At 44.4% G+C, this 22029-nt stretch overlaps 1 protein-coding gene across 1 annotated transcript in view; it reads right to left on the bottom strand.

Annotated features, from left to right (window-relative positions):
* The window catches only part of LOC126190909 (synaptic vesicle glycoprotein 2B-like), a 249317-nt gene that overhangs the window by 23327 nt on the left and 203961 nt on the right, over window positions 1-22029 (bottom strand). Inside the window, exons 9-11 of the mRNA XM_049931539.1 lie at window positions 21536-21650; window positions 20155-20314; window positions 5125-5252 (exon numbers count right to left, since the gene is read on the bottom strand). Coding sequence (XP_049787496.1) covers window positions 5125-5252; window positions 20155-20314; window positions 21536-21650 — 403 coding nt within the window. The remainder of the gene's footprint in view (window positions 1-5124; window positions 5253-20154; window positions 20315-21535; window positions 21651-22029) is intronic.

Here is a 22029-nt window from a genome sequence, read left to right as displayed (position 1 = left end):
ACACCGGGGGCGGTTACAGGGGTAGGAGCCAGAGGGTAGGGAAGGTGGTTTGGGGATTTCATAGGGATGAACTAAGAGGTTACGAAGGTTAGGTGGACGGCGGAAAGACACTCTTGGTGGAGTGGGGAGGATTTCATGAAGGATGGATCTCATTTCAGGGCAGGATTTGAGGAAGTCGTATCCCTGCTGGAGAGCCACATTCAGAATCTGATCCAGTCCCGGAAAGTATCCTGTCACAAGTGGGGCACTTTTGGGGTTCTTCTGTGGAAGGTTCCGGGTTTGAGGAGATGAGGAAGTGGCTCTGGTTATTTGCTTCTGTACCAGGTCGGGAGGGTAGTTACGGGATGCAAAAGCTGTTTTCAGGTTGTTGGTGTAATGGTTCAAGGATTCCGGACTGGAGCAGATTCGTTTGCCACGAAGACCTAGGCTGTAGGGAAGGGACCGTTTGATGTGGAATGGGTGGCAGCTGTCATAATGGAGGTACTGTTGCTTGTTGGTGGGTTTGATGTGGACGGACGTGTGAAGCTGGCCATTGGACAGGTGGAGGTCAACGTCAAGGAAAGTGGCATGGGATTTAGAGTAGGACCAGGTGAATCTGATGGAACCAAAGGAGTTGAGGTTGGAGAGGAAATTCTGGAGTTCTTCTTCACTGTGAGTCCAGATCATGAAAATGTCATCAATAAATCTGTACCAAACTTTGGGTTGGCAGGCCTGGGTAACCAAGAAGGCTTCCTCTAAGCGACCCATGAATAGGTTGGCGTACGAGGGGGCCATCCTGGTACCCATGGCTGTTCCCTTTAATTGTTGGTATGTCTGGCCTTCAAAAGTGAAGAAGTTGTGGGTCAGGATGAAGCTGGCTAAGGTAATGAGGAAAGAGGTTTTAGGTAGGACGGCAGGTGATCGGCGTGAAAGGAAGTGCTCCATCGCAGCGAGGCCCTGGACATGCGGAATATTTGTGTATAAGGAAGTGGCATCAATGGTTACAAGGATGGTTTCCGGGGGTAACAGACTGGGTAGGGATTCCAGGCGTTTGAGAAAGTGGTTGGTGTCTTTGATGAAGGATGGGAGACTGCATGTAATGGGTTGAAGGTGTTGATCTACGTAGGCAGAGATGCGTTCTGTGGGGGCTTGGTAACCAGCTACAATGGGACGGCCGGGATGATTGGGTTTGTGAATTTTGGGAAGAAGGTAGAAGGTGGGGGTGCGGGGTGTTGGTGGGGTCAGGAGGTTGATGGAGTCAGGTGAAAGGTTTTGTAGGGGGCCTAAGGTTCTGAGGATTCCTTGAAGCTCCGCCTGGACATCAGGAATGGGATTACCATGGCAAACTTTGTAAGTAGTGTTGTCTGAAAGCTGACGCAGTCCCTCAGCCACATACTCCCGACGATCAAGTACCACAGTCGTGGAACCCTTGTCCGCCGGAAGAATGACGATGGATCGGTCAGCCTTCAGATCACGGATAGCCTGGGTTTCAGCAGTGGTGATGTTGGGAGTAGGATTAAGGTTTTTTTAAGAAGGATTGAGAGGCAAGGCTGGAAGTCAGAAATTCCTGGAAGGTTAGGAGAAGGTGATTTTGAGGAAGAGGAGGTGGGTCCCGCTGTGAGGGAGGACGGAACTGTTCCAGGCATGGTTCAATTTGGATAGTATCTTGGGGAGTTGGATCATTGGGAGTAGGATTAGGATCATTTTTCTTCGTGGCAAAGTGATATTTCCAGCAGAGAGTACGGCTGTAGGACAGTAAATCTTTGACAAGGGCTGTGTGGTTAAATTTGGGAGTGGGGCTGAAGGTGAGGCCTTTGGATAGGACAGAGGTTTCGGATTGGGAGAGAGGTTTGGAGGAGAGGTTAACTACTGAATTGGGGTGTTGTGGTTCCAGATTGTGTTGATTGGAGTTTTGAGGTTTTGGAGGGAGTGGAGCTGGAAGTGGGAGATTGAGTAGATGGGAGAGACTGGGTTTGTGTGCAATGAGAGGAGGTTGAGGTTTGCTGGAAAGGTTGTGAAGGGTGAGTGAGTTGCCTTTCCGGAGGTGGGAAACCAGAAGATTGGATTGTTTTTTAAGGTGGAGGGTGGCATGCTGTTCTAATTTGCGGTTGGCCTGTAGGAGGATACTCTGAACAGCCAGATTGGATCAATCTCCTGGTTTCCCACCTCCGGAAAGGCAACTCACTCACCCTTCACAATCTTTCCAGCAAACCTCAACCACCTCTCATTGCACACAAACCCAGTCTCTCCCATCTACTCAATCTCCCACTTCCAGCTCCACTCCCTCCAAAACCTCAAAATTCCAATCAACACAATCTGGTACCACAACACCCTAATTCAGTAGTTAACCTTTCCTCCAAACCTCTCTCCCAATCCGAAACCTCTGTCCTATCCAAAGGCCTCACCTTCAGCCCCACTCTCAGATTCAACCAAACAGCCCTCGTACTCTCTGCTGGAAGTATCACTTTGCCGCTGGAAGTATCACTTTGCCACAAAGAAAAATGATCCTAATCCTACCCCTAATGATCCAACTCCCCAAGACACTATCCAAATTGAACCCTGCCTGGAACAGTTCTGTCCTCCGTCACAGTGGGACCCACCTCCTCCTCCTCAAAATCACCCTCTCCAAACCTTCCAGGAATTTCTGACTTCCAGCCTTGCCTCTCAATCCTTCTTAAAAAACCTTAATCCTACTCCCAACATCACCACTGCTGAAGCCCAGGCTATCCGTGATCTGAAGGCTGACCGGTCCATCGTCATTCTTCCGGCAGACAAGGGTTCCACGACCGTGGTACTTGATCGTCGGGAATATGTGGCTGAGGGACTGCGTCAGCTTTCAGACAACACCACATACAAAGTTTGCCAAGGTAATCCCATTCCTGATGTCCAGGCAGAGCTTCAAGGAATCCTCAGAACCTTAGGCCCCCTACAAAACCTTTCACCTGACTCCATCAACCTCCTGACCCCACCGACACCCTGCACCCCTACCTTCTACCTTCTTCCTAAAATTCATAAACCCAATCATCCCGGCCGCCCCATTGTAGCTGGTTACCAAGCCCCCACAGAACGTATCTCTGCCTACGTAGATCAACACCTTCAACCCATTACATGCAGTCTCCCATCCTTCATCAAAGACACCAACCACTTTCTCGAACGCCTGGAATCCTTACCCAGTCTGTTACCCCTGGAAACCATCCTTGTAACCATTGATGCCACTTCCTTATACACAAATATTCCGCATGTCCAGGGCCACGCTGCGATGGAGCACTTCCTTTCACGCCGATCACCTGCCACCCTACCTAAAACCTCTTTCCTCATTACCTTAGCCAGCTTCATCCTGACCCACAACTTCTTCACTTTCGAAGGCCAGACATACCAACAATTAAAGGGAACGGCCATGGGTACCAGGATGGCCCCTTCGTACGCCAGCCTATTCATGGGTCACTCAGAGGAAGCCTTCTTGTTTACCCAGGCCTGCCAACCCAAAGTTTGGTACAGATTTATTGATGACATTATCATGATCTGGACTCACAGTGAAGAAGAACTCCAGAATTTCCTCTCCAACCTCAACTCCTTTGGTTCCATCAGATTCACCTGGTCCTACCTCAAATCCCATGCTACTTTCCTTGACGTTGACCTCCACCTGTCCAATGGCCAGCTTCACACGTCCATCCACATCAAACCCACCAACAAGCAACAGTACCTCCATTATGACAGCTGCCACCCATTCCACATCAAACGGTCCCTTCACTGCAGCCTAGGTCTTCGTGGCAAACGAATCTGCTCCAGTCCGGAATCCCCGAACCATTACACCAACAACCTGAAAAAACAGCTTTTGCAACCCGCAACTACCCTCCCAACCTGGTACAGAAGCAAATAACCAGAGCCACTTCCTCTTCTCCTCAAACCCAGAACCTCCCACAGAAGAACCCCAAAAGTGCCCCACTTGTGACAGGATACTTTTTGGGACTGGATCAGACTCTGAATGTGGCTCTCCAGCAGGGATAAGACTTCCTCAAATCCTGCCCTGAAATGAGATCCATCCTTCATGAAATCCTCCCCACTCCACCAAGAGTGTCTTTCCGCCGTCCACCTAACCTTCGTAACCTCTTAGTTCATCCCTATGGAATCCCCAAACCACTTTCCCTACCCTCTGGCTCCTACCCTTGTAACCGCCCCCAGTGAAAAACCTGTCCCATGCACCCTCCCACCACCACCTACTCCAGTCCTGTAACCCAGAAGGTGTACACGATCAAAGGCAGAGCCACGTGTGAAAGCACCCACGTGATTTACCAACTGACCTGCCTACACTGTGAAGCTTTCTATGTGGGAATGACCAGCAACAAACTGTCCATTCGCATGAATGGACACAGGCAGACAGTGTTAGTTGGTAATGAGGATCACCCTGTGGCTAAACATGCCTTGGTGCACGGCCAGCACATCTTGGCACAGTGTTACACTGTCCTCCGGGTTATCTGGATACTTCCCACTAACACCAACCTGTCAGAACTCCGGAGATGGGAACTTGCCCTTCAGTATATCCTCTCTTCTCATTATCCGCCAGGCCTCAATCTCCGCTAATTTCTAATTTCAATTTGCCACAGCTCATACCTCACCTGTCTTGCAACAACATCTTTGACTGTGTATTTCCGCCTCGACTGACATCTCTGCCCAAACTCTTTGCCTTTACAAATGTCTGCTTGTGTCTGTGTATGTGCGGATGGATATGTGTGTATGTGCGAGTGTATACCTGTCCTTTTTCCCCCCTAAGGTAAGTCTTTCCGCTCCCGGGATTGGAATGACTCCTTACTCTCTCCCTTAAAACCCACATCCTTTTGTCTTTCCCTCTCCTTCCCTCTTTCCTGATGAAGCAACCGTTTGTTGCGAAAGCTTGAGTTTTTTGTGTATGTTTGTGTGTCTATCGACCTGCCAGCACTTTCGTTTGGTAAGTCACATCATCTTTGTTTTTAGATATATTTTTCCCACGTGGAATGTTTCCCTCTATTTTCTCTTTGTTTCTTTTGTGATTATAACTGAGGCCACTGGAGTGGCTATACTTCAGTTCCTTGTGTCACCTTTTCCTTTCTAGCAAAGGGAAACAATAAATGTATGCTACTAAAATGCAAACTGCAGAACATTACATACCAAGTGTTAGAATAGTTATCAGTGAGAATGGAGCTATACAGTCAATTGCTAATAAGTATGGGAATGCCAGATTTCCAGTAAATGTTCCAAACTGGCCCGTCATTGAATTGAGACCCATTGCCATAGACCTGCAACAATTAAATGTAATAAACATAAAATATAAATATTTTGAAAAAGTAGAGATGATTTTATTATTGCTTAAAGAAATCAAGAATGATTGGGTAGTGAGACTACCTCAAAGAGAAAAAATGAATTTCATCGCAACAGAAAAATATAAAATCCGCCATTAGGCAATGAATACTTATTCTATCACTAACATAACATCATTATTCAAACATATTTTATGAAGGCATTACATGTATGAATGGACTGCTTATCTGAGTTTGTACTCAGATGGCAGGAGGAGGGGTAGCATTATTTATGAACAAGTATTTATCAAGTTTTCAGAATTAAGTGCATTCATGCAAACATTATGGTTCAGAGGTTTCACTGTTACTAAAACCTCAAGTAATATGAGTAATAAATTGAAATGCCTGTAATAGATTCTGTAGAAATAACTCCCATATTCTGAAGGATTATTCAGCAACATTTATTACATATTATGGCACTGCCATTCTCCAATATCACCGTGGACTCAGTGACAAAACTATTTTTTTTCTCCTAAGAATAATGACCATGAATTCCCAGCACCAAAGGTATTGCAGAGATATAACAGATTTAGGTGAAAAGCTCCTCTCAATTATTGAAAAGCAACCCTTTTCTCAACTGCGAAAATGAGAACTACGGTTCAGAAATTTGTACTTTACAGGCTAAATAATATTGAAGAGGAAACAATATTTTGACAGGACTGTTACAAACTCAGCACCTTGCATTCGCTGTAGATCATGTTAGAAATGTTCCTCCATCATTTGATATCTTTTTTTAGTAACCTAATTTGATCTCGTATGACTTTCATCTTTGAGGACACCTAAAAATCAAGTCTTTTTCATGTGACTGTGGAACTTAATTGTGACTGTCGAACTTAATTATCCACAAGATCTATGAAAGCAAAAGTTTTTCGTGCATGCCAGTTACGGATGACACGAGATGATCACTCATTAACCCTAGTGAATATAAATTACAAAAAATGTCCAGTTTCAGTCTGCAGGTTGCTTTTCTTTATTTTCAGATATCTAGTTTTGGACCAGCTACCTGTCTTCAGATTCGTTAGACAAAAATTAAGTAACAATTGATTCAAGACTTATGTCTTCAAAACTAGAAAATTTTTAATAAATTGAAATTATAATGAGGAACATTAATTTATTAAAGTGACAGAGTAGCATGTCGATACAGAACTGCAAGTTCACTGTCACGACTAAACAGGTACTAGACTGCAACAACTTTATATTAGAGCTAGTGAACCTGGAAATCCTTCGCAATTGCTAAGTATGTCTGGGGATATGGTATAAGTCCTAATCTTGTTCTACCCCCCTCTTTCTGCCCATCTCTGCACCCGTCTCTCTGTCCATCTCCTCTCCCTCCCCCTATCTGTGTCCATACCCTCCTCCCACCCAGTCTCTCTCCATTCCCTCCCCCCCTCTCTCTCTGTCCATCTCCTCCTCCTCTCTATGTCCATTTCCTCCCCCCCCCCCCCCCCCCTGCCACCACTCTGGCCATCTACTCTTCCATCCTCTCCCTGACTATGAGCCTTGTTTATTGTTATTACAAACAAGACTTTGATTGGGAGTTGAATTAGCTTAAAATTAATGAGAAAATGGTTGATATCGTTGGTATGTGAGGTATGAGAGAGACCTCATCAGCTGCTGCATCTGTGAGGATAGTAGCTTCACTGACAATATTTTGCATAGTTTACTGGGAATGTGGCACTATATATCCTGAATATAAGGACACGTGAGCAGTTTATGAAACGAAACATGTTTATTATGATGCACTAATACGAAGTCATAATTCACTGACGATCACAACGGTAAGAGAAAACAGACTGATTCAAAGATGAGATTACAGAGCTTCACAGCATTTTGGGCAGACTCTCGATAGTCAATCTACTACTGATAGTCACCAAAGAGTCATCTCGCCCCCCCCCCCCCCCCCCCAGGAGTGTGGAGCATGAGGAAGGAAATGAATAATGAAGGGCCCGCACAGCTGTCAGTATGGTAGAGAGGTAGCCGTTCGACAGTGGGTGAGAGGAGGTGTGCAAGATTGTGCAAGCAGCCGTTTCATTCCAGGCCCATTTCTTAAGCACTGAGGCAGTGTAATGTTTCAGGTTTTCCCACACTGTAGGGGGAGGTTGCACAATGAGCTGGACAGTGATAGAAAGGTGCTCATTGTTGTTGATGGAGGCCACGATGTTGTTTCATCAGCATCGTGCCAAAGCTGAAAGGGGCAGAGAAAACTGACGTGGGTGGTAGCTCAACCATCGAGTGTACATGGAGGAGCATGGAGAACAAAGAGGGTGTCATCCTGGAGTTGGAGGGAGGGAGGGAGGGGAGAGAGAGAGAGAGAGAGAGAGAGAGAGAGAGAGAGAGAGAGAGAGATACTCAATGCAAAATGCAGACATGTCAATCATTAAGATGACAACACTGGGAGAAGAGTGAGACAATGACGCTATAGAGGTCAGGCACAAGATGGCCACCATACCTTGAAAACTGGGAAAAACCTTGAATTTGAAAAATCCTGGAAAAGACCTCAAATTTCTGCAAGAAACCTGGATTTTTTAATAATATTCATCACCTCATTTTTGTATGCAAAATTTTTTTAAAAATCAATTTATGGTCATTTTAAGAAGCATTAAAATAATTGACTATGCTTTTTGACATTATCTGAGTATTTCTGTCTTTATCTCAATATCTTCATCCATACGACTCGACATAATTTCTTTCCTGATGTGGCTCTCTGTTTGAGAGACACAATGTTATATTGTTATCAGAGCACCATTCTGTGTGAAATCACAGTTTGAATGAAAGGTTTTATTTATCCACACTAAATTCTCACATTTCAATAAATGACCTATTCAAACCTATATTAGATACTGCCCCAGATGAGATCTGTTTATCAAACAAGTTTTCTATTCCTTGATTCTGTGTTGGAAAATCTCTTCCAGGAAACACACACTTGCGAACATTTTGATAATTTGAACTTAAAACTTTGTACAAGTTGTTATTGATGTTTTGTTAGTAATAATTAACAATAATTCTTGTGGATGACTTTACATTGGCAGTGTTAATTCTGAACACAATTTTGTGTTGTCTTGGTAGTGATTTTTTAACATGCTGATTGTCAGTTAAAAAAGATGTGAGCATAACCTTGAAAATATACAAATTCACTGGGAAGGCAGGTTTTCTTCAGTTCTGAATTATTCCTTCAACAGCAAATTTTTAAACAGGATATCCTGTCAGACAGCATGTCGCACATTGACAAAGCTGAAATCACGTATGCACAGTGCCTTCTCCCGCTTCTGGCTAATATGAGTGTTGCTGTTTGGTGTATAAGCAGTGAGAGCTAGCCAGCCAGAATCTACCAGGAAAAATTTTTCTGGCATTGCCAAGCTGCTAGATTCGCACATGCGCATAAATTTGAACTATAGTGGGGTTACCCTTCACATGACTCGGGTTTTTCAATCATTGCGAAGCTATTGCAGTTCCCTCATTCGGCTATTTCATGTTTACACTTCAGTGTTAATAGTAAGGTAAACATACCAGATATTTATCCACCACTACTCGTGGAAATCTAACCAAAAATGGGATGAGAAACATTCAAGCAGTGAAAAGATCAAACACGGATTTCTACATCATCGTAGCTGTGCATGCGCACTATCACCAGTTTTTTTTTAGTGCTTGAAAGTAGCTATCTGGCAGCTGCTTAAAATGAACCCATTGTTACAACTCTTCCGAGACTAGTTCCATCTACATCTTTCTAAGATGGAAGGGCACAACAGAAGCTGTTAGTAATGGAGATGTATTGTGTGAATTGCCCATGCAGTTGAACCAGTTCATAAATTTTCAGAATGCAGTGTTTTTCAGTGATGCCTAAACTGAGTATAACTCCATACCAGAGTACACACAAATTAATTTATCCATGGGTTATGTGTGACACCAAATTACTAATGAATGCATTATGCTCTTGGTGCAACACAATGATAAGTATTTCGACAATGGGGAAAAGTGCTCTGAACAGCCATGCTAACAGCCAAAAACATAAACTTTCTGAAAACAAACTGTTGTGACTCACCGATTATTCAAAATGCCGCCGCGCAATTACGCACGTCCTCTACGTGCGGCGCTGTCTGCCAGCCATGCAGCAGCTGCGCCACCTAAGCGGCCAGCTGAGCAGCGGCCGCTAGACTGAGACTCAGTGTTTGATCAAATGCCGACTTGTACACAGGTCAACTTACTCAGTGACTTATATGTGTTGTTGTGTTGTCCGAAATATATACTGACGTTCACAAAGAATCCTATGCCGATTCCATGGTACGGGATGCTATTATCCGGTCGGCGCCCGACAAAGAAGTTCGGCAACGTGCCCTTCAGTTGGCGAATCCGACTCTAGATGAAGTTCTCTCCATTGCGCAGTCTTTTGAAATTTCTCGCGCCGCTGGGGCGCAAATAGAAGCGTGGGGTGACGTCGGGGAAATACAACCTCTGTGCGCTGTTGACGACGCATGCGGCGCGTCCCCGCCGGCCGACGTGGCCGCAGTACGCTCCCACGCGCAGCCTCGGCCTAGCCGTAAACAACCCACTAAGAAACTGCGGCAAAATCCCCAACAACTTCCTTCATGTCCGCAGTGTTTTACGAAACATTCACGCGAGGATTGTCCCCAACGTTGGGCTGTGTGTCACAATTGCAAAAAGAAAGGTCATGTGTCTTACATTTGTAAATCCGACCGCATACATGATGCTCATGAACATGACGCTGATTCTGATTCTGTGTTGTCTGTCAATTGCACTTCTTCCCTTTCAGGGAAGTTATTCCTCACTGTCCAAATCCTTGGTCGAGATGTTCGCATGAAAGTGGATACCGGTTCTGCTGCCACTATCATTAATTCTCAGACATATCTTCAGCTGGGTTCTCCATTCCTGTCCCCTGTCACTCGGCAATTACGGACGTACAATAAGCAGAAGATTTCTCTCTTGGGACAGTTTAATGCTGAGGTATCTTACAAATCCGTCGTTTGCACTATTCCCATATTTGTGGTCGACCAGAGTAACGCAGAAAATCTTATTGGTTTCGATGCCTTTCGCGTTTTTGGGTTCTCCATAGATGACTCTGTCAATATTGTCTCTGACGCTATTCCTTATGCTCAACTGGATTCCTTGTCGACGACATTTTTGTCCCTTTTTTCTCCTGGGTTAGGCCGTGCAAACGACTTTGAAGCTCATATCACACTCAAACCTACTGCTCGGCCTAAGTTTTTTCGGGCTCGGCCCATTCCTGTGACCCTTCGTGATCGGGTAAAACGGGAGTTGGATCGTCTCACTGCTTCAGGGGTCTTGCTTCCTGTCACTTCCAGTGAGTGGTCCTCTCCTGTTGTTGTAGTTGCTAAGCCCAATGGTGATATTCGTCTCTGTGGCGATTTCAAAGCCACTGTAAATGCTCAATGCCTCATCGACACTTACCCAATGCCCCGTCCTGAGGAACTGTTCACTAAACTCGCTGGAGGACAGTATTTTTCTAAAATTGACCTGTCGGAAGCTTATCATCAACTTCCTCTCGACGCTGCTTCCCGGCAGTTTCTGGTCCTTAACACGCCTTTTGGACTCTATAAATACCAACGCTTGCCATTCGGGGTTGCTAGCGCCCCTGCTCTCTTTCAGCGATTCTTGGAACAATTATTGCTCCCTGTCCCGGGGTGTATCAATTACATGGACGACATTGTTGTCACTGGCTCCCCCACTGAAGAACATCTTCACAATCTCCGCACACTTTTTAATGTCTTACAGACTGCCGGTCTTAAGTGTAATCTTCAGAAATCACAATTTTTTCAGGCATCTATCACGTACTTTGGGTTTCAACTCTCTCGGGATGGTATTCGTCCGCTTCAACACACTGTTGCTGTGATCGATGCCCTTCCTCACCCTACATCTGTTAAGGAACTGCAGGCCTTCTTAGGGAAAATAGTATACTATCATAAGTTTTTACCGTCTGCGGCGTCGGTGGCTCAGCCGTTGCATCGCCTGTTGCATAAAAACGTGCCTTTTCACTGGTCCGCGTCATGTGACGCGGCTTTCCGGAAATTAAAGATTATGCTGAAACAGGCCCGTGCCTGGCTACTTATTGACCTGGCCAACATCTTGTTCTTGCCACAGACGCCTCTCAATACGGGGTCAGTGCAGTCCTTGAGCACCGTTTTTCTGACGGTTCGGAACAACCCATTGCTTATGCCTCCAAAATGCTCACGAATGCCCAACAGAAGTATTCTCAAATTGAGAAAGAAGCTTTGGCCATCATTTATGCTCTTCATAAGTTTGGTGTTTTTCTCTATGGCTCAAAATTTCATCTTTTTACGGATCACAAACCACTTGTTTCCTTGTTTCATCCATCAACGTCACTTCCCGACAAGGCTGCACACCGCCTCCAGCGTTGGGCTCTTTACTTGTCCCGTTTCAATTATGAGATTCATTTCCGGCCAACGGCTCAACATGCGAATGCTGATGCTTTGTCTCGTCTTCCCATGGATCCTGATCAGGCATTCGATAGGGACGAACTTTTGTGTTTCCACCTGGATGTTGCCGAGCAGCGGGTTGTGGACGGGTTCCCCATCACTGGGGACAGGCTGGCGGCTGCTACGGGTTCTGACCCTACCCTCTCCCGGGTTTTACGCTGTATTCAGAAGGGTTGGCCAGATCGCCAGTCCGCTAAGACTTCTGATCCGTTGCGGAACTACTACACTTTGCGATACCGCCTCACGGCTAGGGATGGTGTTATCCTCCTCTCCACTGACAATGCTTCGCTGCGTGTTGTGGTACCTGCGTCTTTGCGTGCTTCGGTCTTGCGCCTCCTTCACCAGGGGCACTGGGGTGCGTCTCGCACAAAATCTCTGGCGCGCCGTCATGTGTACTGGCCTGGTATCGACTCTGAAATCACACATATGGTCGCTGCCTGCGGCCCTTGTGCGTCACAGGCCGCTGCCCCGAAGTCATCTTTGTCACCGTGGCCATCGCCTGAGAAGCCCCGGGAGCGCATTCATGCTGACTTTGTGGGACCCTTTTTAGGTACTTATTGGTTCCTCGTAATTGACGCCTACTCTAACTTTCCTTTCATTGTCCGTTGCACGTCACCTACCACCGCGGCAACCACCAGTGCTCTCGCCCGCATTTTTTCTTTGGAAGGCCTCCCCTCTACTCTTGTTACTGATAATGGTCCGCAATTTGCCTCTTCCGACTTTGCGGATTTTTGTGCTCGTCACGGCGTTATGCACGTCACGGCCCCGCCGTTCCATCCACAATCCAACGGTGAGGCTGAACGACTGGTCCGCACATTTAAGGCTCAGATGCGGAAACTTCTGACATCTTCTGCTGCTGATGATGTGCTTCTCCAGTTCCTGTCTTACCGTTTTACCCCCATGGGCGATCACAGCCCGGCTGAGCTCTTACATGGCCGACAGCCCCGCATGCTACTTCATCTTCTGCGGCCTCCCACCTCACGGCCGCGGGTGCCTTCACTTGGCCGGTTCACCGCCGACGACCTCGTCTGGGTACGGGGATATGGCAGGCAGCCAAAATGGAGCCCGGGCCGCATCTTACGACACCATGGCAGACGCCTGTATGAAATCCAGACGGACACGGGTGTGGCAGTGCGTCATTCGGACCAGCTTCGGCGTCGGGTGCCAGCAACGCCTGTTTCGAATGCCGCCACACCACCTTTGGCTCTACCTGATGCTCGGGATATTGGCATCTCTCAATACTCACAACGCAGCCCTCTCACCGTCATCGCTATGCCAGCACCAGAACGGACGCCACCAGGAGACGTGCCCATGCAGGAACCGGAGGACCATCCTCTGTCAGAGTACATCTACTCGCCTCCTCCTCCAACGGACGCCGACACATCGCCCATGTCTTCTGTCATATCAACTGGACTTGCCGCAACGGGCAGATTGGTGCATTTTACAGGAATTTCAGCATCTAGCAATTAGCAAGCAGTAAAGGAAACAAAAGAAAAATTCAGAGTAGGAATTAAAATCCAAGGAGAAGAAATAAAAACTTTGAGGTTCACCGATGACATTGTAATTCTGTCAGAGACAACAAAGGAGCTAGAAGAGCAGCTGAACGGAATGGACAGTGTCTTGAAAGGAGGATATAAGATGAACATCAGCAAAAGCAAAATGAGGATAATGGAATGTAGTCAAATTAAGCCAGGTGATGCTGAGGGAATTAGATTAGGAAATGAGGCACTTAAAGTAGTAAAGGAGTTTTGCTATTTGGGGAGCAAAATAACTGATGATGGTTGAAGGAGAGATGATATAAAATGTAGACTGGCAATGGCAAGGAAAGCATTTCTAAAGAAGAGAAATTTGATAACATAGAGTATAGATTTAAGTGTCAGGAAGTCGTATCTGAAAGTATTTATATGGAATGTAGCCATTTATGGAAGGGAAACATGGATGATAAATAGTTTAGACAAAAAGACAATAGAAGCTTTCGAGATGTGCTACATAAGAATGCTGAGGATTAGATGGGTAGATCACATAACTAATGAGGAGGTACTGAATAGAATTGAGGAAAAGAGAAATTTGTGGCACAACTTGACTAGAAGAAGGGATCAGTTGGTAGGACATGTTCTGAGGCATCAAGGAATCACCAATTTAGTATAGGAGGGCAGTGTGGAGGGTAAAAATCGTAGAGGGAGACCAAGAGATGAATACATTAAGCAGATTCAGAAAGATGTAGGTTGCAGCAGGTACCGGGAGATGAAGAAGCTTGCACAGGATAGAGTAGCGTGGAGAGCTGCATCAAACCAGTCTCTGGACTGAAGACCACAACAACAGCAATTAAAAATCCTCAGTGCAGTCATTTTTGGTCACCAACATAGTTCTGCAAAACCATATCAATCAAGCCCAAACCTCATAGCAGTACCGTCCTCCATCTCCAAAATTCTCCTGCCATCAAAACTCTTGCCCTCCAGGAACTAGAGAATCATGCACAACGCCACCTCAAAAAGCTCTCCACCCTGCTCTGTTCCTACTTCTGCCTTGGAGTACCACTGTCCATCCCCTCTACAACAACCTCCTAACCTCCTCCATGTTCCCTCATAGCTGACAAACCCTGTCTCGCAGACCTACATTTACCCCACAATCCAAAACAACCTCCCACCACCACACAGAATCCAGAACCTAAACAGACCCGAAACACAGTCATGAACCTTTCTTCCAGAAGACTTAGCCCCACAGAAATATTAGTCCTTTCCAAAGGCCTTCCTTTTTGCCCCACTCCCAAATTCCATCATGCAGGACTTTTTAAAGACCTCCTTTCCTTCTCCCACTCCCTGCAGTGGAAACACTTTTTTGCCACCAACTCTACCAATCAGACTCAACCAAAGACCAATGTTGAACCCTGCGTAATTCAGTTCACTCCTCCATCCAACTGTGATCCACCCCCACTTCCCCCAAATAATCTCCTGTTAACTTTCCAGAATTTCCTAACCTCAAACCTTGCCTCACCACCATTCTGCAAATCTCTCAACATGCAAATTTACTGTACATGCACAGAAAGAACTGCAGTCCACCATCTTAAAACTGGTCCTGATCTTATAATCCTACCTGTGGATAAAGGCTCAAACACTGTTGTTTTGAGCCGCAAGGACTATCTGGCAGAAGGACTCAGTCAGCTGTCAGATACATCCACCTACAAACCTTGCCACAGTGACACCAATCCAGAAATCCAGCAGGATCTCCAGTCACTTGTAAAATCGTTAGGCCCTTCCCAGAACCTCTCCCCGGAGTCCATCTCTCTACTCACCCCTACCACTGCCCACACTCCCATCTTCTACATGCTTCGTAAAATCCATAAACCCAACCACCCAGGATGCCCCATTGTAGCTGGTTACTGTACCCACACTGAGAGAATCTCTGCTCCTGCAGACCAACACCTTCAACCTATTACTCAGAACCTACCCTCCTATATAAAAGATAGCAACCATTCCCTTCACCAACTCTCCATAATTCCTGTCCCTTTACCACACGGTGCCCTGCTTGTACTTTTGATGCCACCTCCCTTTACGCTAACATCCCTAACTCCCATGGCCTTACCACTATTGAACAACCTCCTTCCTAGTCACCAAGACCAACTATATCCTCACCCCCAATTACTTCTCCTTTGAAGGCATTACCTACAATTACAAACAAATCAACAGTATGGCTATGGGCAGCTGCATGGCACCACCCTATGCCAACCTAGTCATGGGCCACCTAGAGGAATCCTTCCTAAACACCCAGATTCATTGATGACATCTTTGCAATTTGGATTGAGAGTGGGGACACCCTATCCACATTTCTCCAGAACCTCAGCGACTTCTCCTCCATTTGCTTCAGCTGGTCCTATTCAACCAAAGAAGCCACTTCCCTAGATGTTGACCTCCACTTCAAAGATGGATACATCAGTACCTTCATCCATCTCAAACCTACTAATCACCAACAATACCTCCACTTTGACAGCTGCCACCCATTCCATAGCAAGAAGTGCCTTCCATACAGCCTAGCCACCCACGGTCGTCACATCTGCAGTGATGAGTGGTCCCTCTTGAAATATACTGAGGATCTCACGGAAGCCTTCACAAACCATAAATAACCTTGTACAGAAACAAATCTCCTGTGCTTTATCTTTCCAGTCTCCCACCACCTCCCTAAATCCCGCCAGCTGGCCACAGAGGAGCATTCACCTCGTAACTCAGTACCATCCAGGACTGGAGCAACTGAATTACATTCTCCACCAGGGTTTCGACTAAGTCTCATGTTGCCCTGAAATGAGAAATGTCCTGCCCACTATCCATCCCACCCTCCCACAGTGGTATTCCACTGTGCACTAAACCTACACAATATAATCGTCCATCCCTACACAATCCCTGCTCCCAACCCCTTACCTCATCGCTCATACCCGTGTAATAGACCTAGATGTAAGAACTGTGCTATACATCCTCCCACCACCACTTACTCCAGTCCGGTCACAAACATCACCTATCCCATCAAGGACAGCGCTACCTGTGATACCAGTCATGTGATCTACAACCTAAGCTGCAACTACTGTGCTGCATTCTATGTGGGCATGATAACGAACAAGCTGTCTGTCTGCATGAATGGCCACCGACAAACTGTGACCAAGAAACAAGTGGACCATCCTGTTGCTGAGCACGCTGCCAAACATGACATCCTTCATTTCAACGACTGCTTAACAACCTGTGCCATATGGATCCTTCCCACCAACACCAGCTTTTCTGAATTGCGCAGATGTGAACTTTCCCTGCAATATATCCTATGTTCCCTTAACCCTCCTGGCCTCAACCTACATTTGTCATTGTCCTCTCCTGTCCAGCCCCTTCTCTGTTCCCCAGCACTACACAGCCCTCATTCTTCCATCACACCCAATCTTTTTACTTCTCCCCTTTTCCGCTATCCCCTCCCCACCTCCCAACTGCACATAACTGCCCTACCCTCTTTCAAACCCATTCCTCCAGGCTCCCTAACAGCATCTCACTTTCTGCCTCTCCTACTCTACTATCCCTCTCCCTCCATGCCCCAGCCTCCTCCTTACCCTCACCCAGTCACCACTCCCATCATGCACCAGTGCTGCTGCTTGCAGTGAGGCCTCAGTTTCCAGTGAGGCCTCAGTTTCCTGAGACTGCAGTCGTGTGTGCGAGTTGCATTTGCATGAGTGTGTATGTGTGTGTTTGCTGTCTAATTCTGATGAAGGACTTAGTGGCTGAAAGCTATTATTTGTGACTGTTGTTTTGTTGTGCCTATCTGCGACTCAGCATCTATGCTACATGTTGAGTAGGAACTTTCCTTTTCACAATATTGTTAGAAGATTAGTACAATAAGTAAACAAATAGTGGTACTACACAGAGCTCTGAAAAGTTTTTTATCTAAATGCAGTGGAGGCAATGGAAATTATGCACATCAGATAAAAACCCCAGAAAAACTGCTTAATGAGCAAAGTGATTTTATGCATGGGAATTATTATCAGCCTTACTTATAGATGGTATTTGATATTCTGCCAGGCACCAGCTATGGCAGCTTTCAGTCTTTCAGCACTCTGGTGGCATCATATTGGATGTAGCAGAGGTAAGTTTAGCTTGGTACTCTGTCCAGCATTGCATTGGGAAGCTCCTTCATCAATCATTTAACAGAAGAGAAAGACACAATTTAATTTTTTTTTAAGTTCTTTTAAAGTTTTTAAATTATTTCATGTTATATTGTTCATTGTTGTTTAAATGTCATATGTAGGATCTTTTTGTGTGGCAATCCATTCTCTATAGATAGAGGGCACTTTCCAGGATTACAAGTGTTGCAACAATTAGGTTCCTCAAAAATTCTAATATAAATCTCAGTAGTCTAGTACCTGTTTAATTACAACAGTGAACTTGCAACAGTATTGACAAGTTACTCTGTCACTGTAATAAATGTATTTTTTGCAGTATAATTAATTTCTTACAAATATTCAAGCTTTGTAAACATAAGTCTTGAATCAATTACTAATTAATTTTTGTTTAACAGATCTGAAGATGGGGAAGCTGGTCCAAAATTGGTTATTTGAAAATAAAGAAAAGCATGGAACATTCCATTATCGCCTGTTCTCTGAAGGGGACATGGTGCTCCTCCAGGTCAGCTAAAAATGAGATAAGAACTAACATTGGTGTCCCAACAGGAGAAGTGATGTATGGGAATCCCTATGTAATAAAACACCTTATCAGCTTGGCTGTCTGGTACGGTAAGTGATAGCATTACAAGGGTGCATGGGAGATCCTATCTATGACTTACCTGCAGTTTAGCAGTGTAGTCAGCCTCCGAACTTTCTTGACCTGTAATCTGCTGGACTTTAATTACAGAGCAACCATTTGTGTGTTGTTTGCCACCTTGTGAATTCTGTATCTCTACCAAATCATAAAGCTAATGCTGAGAAATGTAGGATTGCCACTACTAGAGAAAGTAACAAGGTCCTGGTGAAATTTACATATCATCATGAGGAGTGCTGGCCTCTATAAATCGTTCTTCAAACTGTTACAAACAACACCATTTCCATACTGTGCAACTCAGAACCCACTATGATGGCAGCCGTGTGGTTATGCCTCTCTATGTGATGCTTACGCTACTGGTGCAATGTTCCATCCAGTTCAAATATGTAGGTAGTGTTGTTACAATTAGGCTCATTCCAATTGCACTCTCATGAGTATAACACTCTTTCTGCCACTTGGATCTTCCCGACACAGTACCAGTATCTTTTCCGAAAGAATTATACAGAGCCACCTAATCAACATCGCACTATTCAAATTAGTAGTGGTTGTAACCAACAGATTATCATTGATGGTTGCTTGACCACAAATGAGAAGTCCAGCAGCAGGAGCAAGCACGGCATCTTGACATATCATGCCCACTGGCATCTGTGTTGTTGTGCAGAATAAGCTTTGTTAAGTGATCTAGATTCATCTATGCCTCTGTCACTGTCACAGTACAAATCAAAGTTTAATTGACAAATATAAAAGAGCAAAACCTATGTGCAAGTTTATACCCACACTCTGGCTCTATCTGAGGAAAAGGGAGAAGGCAAAGTTTATTTATGAGATGAGGGGGAGTGATGCTGCCACCCATCCAGCCTGTTCTCTGCCAGAACTCCAAGTCATTTAACAGTGGCATTCCTTCCATCCCTCCCGCTCTCTGTACTGCTGTGATATCAGCCACCATCTTTTCCATAAAACTGAACCTACTCAGATTAACTCACCCTTATTGACTCTCTAGTACTTGAATTATGGAATTGTGCTTTTATCTAATTTTTGCCACTGCTGGCTACTTGACCTTAATTGTTTATTGAAAGAACTATTTTTTCTTTGCTGGAGGGTACTGGTTGGACCAATCCACTTTCCAAAATGTGGATGGGTGCCCACCTACACATACTGCATTTCATGTTTTATTTGCCTCCACCATGACTGTGTTCCTCCACCTCCTGCCTCATGCAAGTCACTGTGACCCCATGCTGACACCTGACTTGGTTTACTCCAGAGACCTTTCGCCTTTCTACCTTATGATCCATGTTGACCTGCCTCACATCTGGTATCAAACTGAATTCTGATTTGTCCCTCAATTACTCTTTTTTACAGACATTCCATATTAAAAGTCGCACTAAGCTGGAATGTGCGCATTTGCACTCATCACAATGCCCCATTTCAAGCAACCTCCAGACTGAAATTGGGCCTTCTTTGTGACACTCTCTAATGACGAAGATGTCTAGCTATGATAAAATTACAAATTGTCATTTATGTTACAATGACTTGTAATTATGAGTTAATGGAACATCAGACTCTAACCAGTGATAAAAAAAATGTGTATATCCTAGTCACAATAAAGCGGAGATGCTGAGTCAGAGATAAGCACAACAAAATGACTATAACAAAATAAGCTTTCAGCCAACAAGGCCTTTGACAGAAATAGAGGAAACACACATGCACACACACAGATGCAAGTGACACATAAATGACCACAGTCTCTGGCTTCAGCTGCGAGAGACTGTGGTCATGTGTGTGTGTGTGTGTGTGTGTGTGTGTGAGAGAGAGAGAGAGAGAGAGAGAGAGAGAGAGAGAGAGAGAGAGAGAGAGAGAGAGAGAGAGAGATAGTCTGAGTCTTTTTGTTGTGCCTATATCCGGCTCAGCATCTCCACTATATGGTGAGTAGCAACTGTCCTCTCCATAATATTGTTACATTCCAACCTGGATTTTCCATTATTTGTATATACCCTAGAACCTTCTCATTAAACGATTAAACTTCTGCAGCTATACGCTGTAAGAAATGTTAATTGAATTTATATTCTATGAGAGAAAATGTTGGTACACTACCTGACACCTGTAGGGAACATGTCCACAATGGCAGCTAAGCATGCAATGTTACTCACACCAGTAAATGACACAATAAGAGCAAAACAGGCCAATGCAGTTGATGTGCTGTATGTCCAATAAGCTGCCATTGAACATATGGCTGCTCCGACATATCCTATCACTGCAAAGAAAAAATTATTAAATATTTCGGTTTGAAAGAGTAATTGTAGACTTTTTTTGGGGGAAAATAAAGTGTTCTGGTATTCATAGCTTATACTATCAAAATTCAGACTGTTTAAAATACACAAAAGCTGGCAGAGTTTGCTGGATGGTCATCCACAGCCAAACTTTGGCTTATTGAATAATAACTACTGCAGCTGTTGTAAATCCATTAGAAAAGGAATGATCAGTTTCATGATTTAAATTATGCCATCAAGTGTGCATCTGAATAGAAATAAGAAAGAGATTGCAAGCAGTATTACACAAGGACCATATCACAGCGATAAAATGTGTCTGCAAGAATGAATACTTGCATTATAGTGGTTAAGCCACATTTGCAGTCTGATCCCTATCCTTTCTTTAAAATTTGGGAAATTTCCAAAAAAGTGATGTTCATGGATTAAAACGGGGCAATGAAAGTGGAATCTATGAACAAATGTGATGATAGACTAGAGAAAAAGCACCAGAAAGAGGGGTGCAGGAGGCGGGGGACAGGGAGAGAAAGACGACTTATAGAGTTAGCAGTGTCTGAGCTGAAGTCTCACCAGGATGGAACACTGCAGCTGTCATATATGAATTGACAGCTGTCAGGATGTATGTTTTGATATCCTGTCAGTTTGTGTATTTCAGTTGCAGCGATCCATTGCAGCGAGGCTTCAGCTGAGGTACTGCTAACTCTACACTTCATCTTCTCACCCCTTGCCCCCCCCCCCCCCCACCCTTGTCAAATGCTTTTTATAATCTCTTATCTCATACCACTTGTACACAGGTTACAGTTTCATTGCTGCATTTTAATCCATGACTGTTGCTTTTTACAAATTTCCCAATTTTTGTAGAAAGATTTGGGATCAGACTGTAAAAGTTACTTGACCATTACAGTGTAAGTATTCAGTTTTGTGGACACTTCTTACAGCTATGATATGGTCTTTGTGTGGTACTGTTTACGGTCACTTTCTTATTCTTATTCAGATTTGGATCTGATTATGTAATTTAAATTAAAAATCAGTCACACATTTTATAAAGAATTTACAAGAGCTCCAGCAGTTTTTGTACAACACAGAAACTATTTCAGATCTCTTTGTTTTCATAAACAGCATGGACAGTTCAAGATATTATTTAATCATGTTTACATAGGGGGAGTAAATTATTTTTTATCTACAAAATAACTTCATGTGGCACTCACCCATAGTCATTTTCTTGCCAATATATTTAATAATGTAAGTTGTAAGCAAAAAGGAGAGACCTTGAGAACTCGCAACAATAATATTGTTGATATAAACTGTATTTCTGACCATTGCCTACAAATAGGAAAAAAAAAATGTATTAGAGAAATAAGATGGTGTGCTTATCATAATGTCATATAACAGTAAATCTCAACTATATATCAACACTATATTAAAGATTGAATAAATATTAAAAACACAAAAATATGTGAAGTTTCAAAAATATTCATTCTATGTCACACAACTACTGTATATCTATCAAACAGGGGCAAGTGGATGACACTATGAAACAAGCAAATAACCCTAATAATCATAAGTCCATGAACCAATAGTTTCCCTGATATGATGTATTACTACTGAGTGCATTAACATTTTGTAACAGAGTACCTGAGAATTCAAACTGCAGATATGCACTTGAGGACAAACTGATTACTACAAGTGTTCTACATGGCCA

This window comes from Schistocerca cancellata, chromosome 6 (assembly GCF_023864275.1).
Source record: "Schistocerca cancellata isolate TAMUIC-IGC-003103 chromosome 6, iqSchCanc2.1, whole genome shotgun sequence".
Taxonomy (NCBI): Eukaryota; Metazoa; Arthropoda; class Insecta; order Orthoptera; family Acrididae; genus Schistocerca; species Schistocerca cancellata.
Note: the sequence above shows the minus strand (reverse complement) of the source record. Positions and strands in the feature narration are given on the sequence as shown.